Genomic DNA, 6,000 nt, shown 5'->3' on the forward strand with positions numbered 1-6,000 from the left:
AACAAGCTCAGTGCCATGTAGAGTATTGGTGTTATATTCATAGTCACACACACACACATGCAAACACACACACAGTTGCATGCACACACCTATATTATTGTGTTTTACTGGTAAGATTAACCCCACTGTTCTGTTCTCTCTTCACTCCCTTTCCCTCCCTCTTTATAGGGCTGCCCTGGCTGGGCTGTGTCCTGGCTCTCATCCCCTCTCCCCTGGCCCTGGCCCACACCCCTTCTCTTCTGGTCCACACCCCCTCACTCCTGGCCCAGACCCCCTCTTCCCTACCCCACACCCCATCTTTCCTGGCCAAGACCCACTCTCCCCTACCCCACACCCCCTCTCACGTGGCCCAGACCTCCTCTTCCCTACCCCACACTCCCTCTCTCCTGGTCCACAACTCCTCTCTCCTACCCCACATCCCCTCTTCCCTGGTCCACACCCCCTCTCTCTCTCTCTCCCGGCCCAGATCCCTCTCCCCTGGCCCTTACCCCCTCTCTCCTGGCCCTCTGCTCCAGGTCTGCTGGAATGTTGAGTGTCTCTGGCCCCCTCTCTAGAGATTAGGGTTCACCATGCATGCCCCCACACTTCATTCCATTCCAAAGTGTGTGTGTGCCCCCTAAGAGCAGCCGCATTTTTATCTGAGCCTGGTGATTGTGACGGATCGGTACACACAAACATACACACACACACACACACACACACACAGAGCCAAGAGGCTGGGCAGGGAGGGACCAGGCCGCACCAGGCTCCAGCTATAAAACCCTCCTAGGATGGGTCCAGTGTCCTGCTCGGCTCTGTGCTCCACCTCCCTCCTCTGTGCCTCTACACCCTTGGACGGGCAGCGGCCTCCACCATGAACGACATCTACAAAGCAGCGGTAGGTCCTCCTCAACTCCATGTTTTCACTGCGGTGCTTCTATTGAGAAACCGTCCCAAATATGTGGACTGTTGTTGATTCCCTAGTAGCATGAGTCTGGGGGATGTGACTGAGAGACACTGAGATGGTGGGTGATTTGGGAGACAAGGGGAGTGGTCAATAGGTAAAGTTTAATAACCTTGTAAATCTCTTGACAGATCTCTGTTTACATCAGGTACAGTATACCTGATGCGTTATTTGCTCAACTTCATGGATGAACAACTCTGACTAACATTAACTTATTGTTAAAACAAAATTATACAGAACTCAAGATCACCTTAAAGTCTTCAACTTAATTTCAATATTTACATTTAGTCATTTAGCAGACGCTCTTATCCAGAGCGACTTACAGTAAGTACAGGGACATTCCCCCGAGGCAAGTAGGGTGAAGTGCCTTGCCCAAGGACACAACGTCAGTTGGCATGACCGGGAAACGAACTGGCAACCTTCGGACTACTAGTCCGATTCCCTCACCGCTCAGCCGCTCTATATTTCAAGGATTTCAAAGATTTCAAGTGTCAACACTCCAGTGAAGTCTTATATTGTGTAGGATTTTGTCCGTCCTACATTGCCTGGATGGTTTACAAATCCCAAATGACTTGACTGACATTCTACACTGTCTCTCCTCTGTCTAGAACATACAACATCAGCTTCTGATGAGTGAGGCTGGAGACCATGTATAGGTCTCTAGATGCCCTGCTATCAGGGCATTTAGGATCCACTCAGGGGTCACTGACAGGACAGATCCCTGGTCCACACTGGAGGTTCATTCATGACTACAAATGGACTAGTCCCACTTCACATGGCTAATTTTGGCCCAGTTGCTCAGATGCTCCTGCATGTGTGTTTGTGTGGTGCCAGAGAAGGGCTTCAGGTTTAGATACCAGCCACCCCACGCCCCACCCCCTCAGCCCCCAAGGCTGAATTCCAGCATTATCTGTGAGCTGCTACGGCTGTATGTTTATCTGTCTATCTCTGCCTGCCTGCCTGCTTGACTGCCCGACTGCCTGCCTACCCAGCCCTTTAGCCTGTCTCCCCAGCCCCCCTCTCCAGCCTGCCTCCCCAGCCCCCCTCTCCAGCCTGCCTCCCCAGCCCCCCTCTCCAGCCTGCCTCCCCAGCCCCCCTCTCCAGCCTGCCTCCCCAGCCCCCCTCTCCAGCCTGCCTCCCCAGCCCCCCTCTCCAGCCTGCCTCCCCAGCCCCCCTCTCCAGCCTGCCTCCCCAGCCCCCCTCTCCAGCCTGCCTCCCCAGCCCCCCTCTCCAGCCTGTCTCCCCAGCCCCCCTCTCCAGCCTGCCTCCCCAGCCCCCCTCTCCAGCCTGCCTCCCCAGCCCCCCTCTCCAGCCTGTCTCCCCAGCCCCCCTCTCCAGCCTGCCTCCCCAGCCCCCCTCTCCAGCCTGCCTCCCCAGCCCCCCTCTCCAGCCTGCCTCCCCAGCCCCCCTCTCCAGCCTGTCTCCCCAGCCCCCCTCTCCAGCCTGCCTCCCCAGCCCCCCTCTCCAGCCTGCCTCCCCAGCCCCCCTCTCCAGCCTGCCTCCCCAGGCCACCCATGTCTCAGCTGGGCACCACCAGCCCAAACCAAACAGGGAGAAAAACACAGGAATGTGTGTTTGTGTGTCTGTGGAAGTGTGTGTGATGTTCAGAGGGACATTGCTTTATTCATATATCATCACCAGTGAAGTGTTTGTTTAATCTGTGGTGGTCGACAGACAATAACTCTTACATAAGCAGCTGTCTCTCTCTCTCTCATGCGTCGTAGCTTTTCCAGGATTACCGCTCCATTGTTGGGCCAGATCCACTGCTATGCTCATTTAAAGCACTGTGTATTGTGTCCTTTATCTGCGGTTTCTGATCCTCCTGTCAATGTATTTATAACTCTCTGCCCACAGACTCAGGCCACACATATGATATATAGGTTGTGTGTTTAGTGAGGGATAGTAAAGTGTGAAGCATTAAAATAAACGTACCACTGAGGGCTGAATAAGCTTGATGTAAAACAACCCTGGAGGGGATCTGTTTGACAGGCTGGGTTAGGGATACTATCCAGATTTGTCGGCTTAATATTGTTGGAGCTACTGCATGCAAGGTTAGACCTAGAACTTTTCTAAAGGAGATAGGAAATGTCTCGCCCTGACATAATTAATGTTGTATTTGTAAATGTTTCAATCAAGTTGTATCAAACCTTAATGTAGGCCAGTGTCATATGTACAGTACTGTTCTTTCCCAGCTGACACTTGGTTTCCACCCTCTGTTTCTGTCTGTTCAGGTAGAGCAGCTGACTGATGAGCAGAAAAATGGTGTGTTTGGATCCGTGTGTCTATATTGACAAAAATATGTGAAGGCAGTTCAGTAAGACGTAACAGTGTGGTTGACCACACATGAAAGAAGTACAACACCAACCTATGACCTGACTGACCTCTGTGTTGTCCTGTTCCAGAGTTCAAGGCAGCGTTTGACATCTTCGTGCAGGATGCAGAGGATGGCTGCATCAGCACCAAGGAGCTGGGGAAGGTGATGAGGATGCTGGGCCAGAACCCCACCCCTGAGGAGCTGCAGGAGATGATCGACGAGGTGGATGAAGATGGTAAACTCAACATGAATCCAAACCCAAATACAAAGCTGTGATTGTCCTTAGTGGCAAGGTTTGGGGGGGTTGTATGACATTGTCCATGTATGATGCATTGGTATCTTGGCATCACCTTGTGTATATGTGTGTGGTGTGTGTGTATGTGTGTGGTGTGTGCGTGTGTGCTGATTGCAGGGAGTGGCACGGTGGACTTTGATGAGTTCCTGGTCATGATGGTAAGGTGCATGAAGGACGACAGCAAGGGAAAGACTGAGGAGGAACTTGCCGAGCTGTTCCGCATGTTTGACAAGTGAGTGGATCTATTGTTGACTTGCTGCCTTGGATCTTATCGAGCCATATCTGTGTGTGTGTGTGAGTGAGTGAGTGAGTGAGTGAGTGAGTGAGTGAGTGAGTGAGTGTGTGTGTGTGTGTGTGTGTGTGTGTGTGTGTGTGTGTGTACCATCAAACGGAAATCCCACAGCAGGCATGTGAGTAATAAGAGTAGAAGAACCCTGGTAGAACAGTTCCCTAAACCCCATGAGAACACCTGGGCCCAAATATAAACCCTGCTCATTCTCTGTGTTCTCCGGCCAGTGCAGTCATAGCAGCATAGAATGTCCCAAACCAAAGCCTGTACACAGTACTCAGACCAACGGACAGTGTAACACATGGTCGCTGTGATGCCTGACCCTGCAGGAATGCAGACGGCTACATCGACCTGGAGGAGCTGAAGGTGATGCTGGAGGCCACAGGAGAGGCCATCACCGAGGACGACATAGAGGAGCTGATGAAGGACGGCGACCGGAACAACGACGGAAAGATCGACTACGATGGTGAGGACTGTTAACACCGGTAGAACTACAACTATGTCTGACTGATCACCTGCCATGGACTTCATATTCATGGGATGATCAAGGGATGTGAGGTATTCTAATAGACTGAAGATCCCACGTGAGGGAGTAAGGCATGTTGCTGGCTTATTCATGAAGCTGATCTGACTGTCTCTGTGTGTGTCTCTCCTTGGTGATCCAGAGTTCTTGGAGTTTATGAAAGGAGTGGAGTAAACGTGACCAGGAGACGATGGACTACCCTCACCCCATAGTGTTATTTTTGTATCTCAGTCCTCAGACACCTGTGAACATCTGGAGGCTGATTTTGGATGCTATTGAGAAACTTTCAACGACTTTGCAAGATTTAGTTGAATATTGGATTGGTTCTGTATTTTTCTTACTTTCTACCATTTCTTGCATTGTTGTAAATATTGTTTGCATCTAGTTTGGTGCCCACATACAGCATCTGTGTAAATGCAACCAATTAACAAACCCAACATCACTTCAGTTTGGTCACAAACTATAATTTTTGATTTCATAATTGTGTAGCACCACATACAGTTTACAAATCTTTCTACCGAATGAGTTCTGTTCATACCCCTATACCACAATTAGGTTGGTCCATATGTAGGCTAAACATACGGTACATTTACAATGAGTCTACTGTCAGCAAACAATGTATGATGTATGGTATGTGTTCCAGTATGTTGGAGAGATACCCTCTCATGGACATCTAGACCGCACATCTGCTTAGATTGAGCAACCACGTAATAAACATGATGCATTTGTCAAAGCAAGGATTTCGTATTCACTCATACACAGTTGTTAGGGTGTCTTCCTTGGACATTCTTCAAATTATTTATGGTCATTTCTCAAAAAAGAGGGAAATCCAATGTTTTTTGATGCTTCAAAAAGAGATGTGAGATAGACGGTCCATAACTGGATGGTTACTAAGTGAAGCTCCACACATGGGATCCCCTCTGTGTCCTCTCGCTCCGTACACAGCTGTGTTGTTGATGTAAGGGTTAAGAGCCTCTGTGAGGATCTCCTCAAGGGTATAGAGGAGGTAGAGCAGATCCCAGCATTCATATAGTTGGAGGGGCAGTATCTAGTTACACAATGTTTGGAGACAGCAGCTATTTATGTCTAATCCCGTTAGTGCCCATGTTAGGGGATCAGATTTGACCGACACCAGTTGACAATCAAATGCCTTTAGCCTTACAAGGAGGAGAGACCCAGTACAGAGTGGGTCTCCAACACACCTCTGGACTGAAGGACTCAGAGTGTCAGTCCTCTGTTTCCAGATTGTTCAGTATCTTCTCACTGCTGATAATGCAATTTCCTGCTGACAGACAACTCAGAGCTTTATCAAATTCATAATCTAATTATTGATTTTAAAGGGGTACTTGGATTGATGTTGTCATAAGGATTCATCTTGACATTTAAATACGAAGTCTTACATTTGCATAGTTGTTTGCTTTGCAAAGGAGGGGCAACATTATCTTTTATGTTGATGAAAACAAAGGAATCATCACGGATCTGCAGATGCATTCCCCATGCTGTCCACTAGGTGTCAGCAGAAATCCACATTCTGAAGTGACGCGTTGTCTTGGCTGACGTTCTCAGAGGATTACGGTCAGACTCGGTCAAACCAGTATCACGCCCTCATACTGAAAAGTATGCTAATGACAATCAG

The 6,000-nt window shown here is 49.4% G+C and overlaps 1 protein-coding gene across 1 annotated transcript; it reads left to right on the forward strand.

Moving 5' to 3' along the window:
• The first annotated feature begins 748 nt into the window (after positions 1-748).
• On the forward strand, positions 749-5,101 carry tnnc1a (troponin C type 1a (slow)). The gene is made up of 6 exons (XM_062459220.1): positions 749-877; positions 3,175-3,205; positions 3,346-3,492; positions 3,670-3,784; positions 4,171-4,307; positions 4,507-5,101. The coding sequence occupies exons 1-6, from the start codon at positions 854-856 to the stop codon at positions 4,536-4,538; spliced, it is 486 nt and encodes a 161-aa protein (XP_062315204.1). The 5' UTR covers positions 749-853; the 3' UTR covers positions 4,539-5,101.
• Positions 5,102-6,000: the final 899 nt, after the last annotated feature.

The sequence above is a fragment of the Osmerus eperlanus genome, chromosome 4, assembly GCF_963692335.1.
Source record: "Osmerus eperlanus chromosome 4, fOsmEpe2.1, whole genome shotgun sequence".
NCBI classification, from domain to species: Eukaryota; Metazoa; Chordata; class Actinopteri; order Osmeriformes; family Osmeridae; genus Osmerus; species Osmerus eperlanus.

What these genes read in the sequence shown, in the direction of transcription:
- tnnc1a (XM_062459220.1), top strand. Translation starts at nt 854, where the DNA reads ATGAACGACATCTACAAAGCAGCG. An exon ending in ACGACATCTACAAAGCAGCG is followed by an intron (nt 878 to 3,174) that starts GTAGGTCCTCCT and finishes CTGTCTGTTCAG; the next exon opens with GTAGAGCAGCTGACTGATGA. An exon ending in GACTGATGAGCAGAAAAATG is followed by an intron (nt 3,206 to 3,345) that starts GTGTGTTTGGAT and finishes GTCCTGTTCCAG; the next exon opens with AGTTCAAGGCAGCGTTTGAC.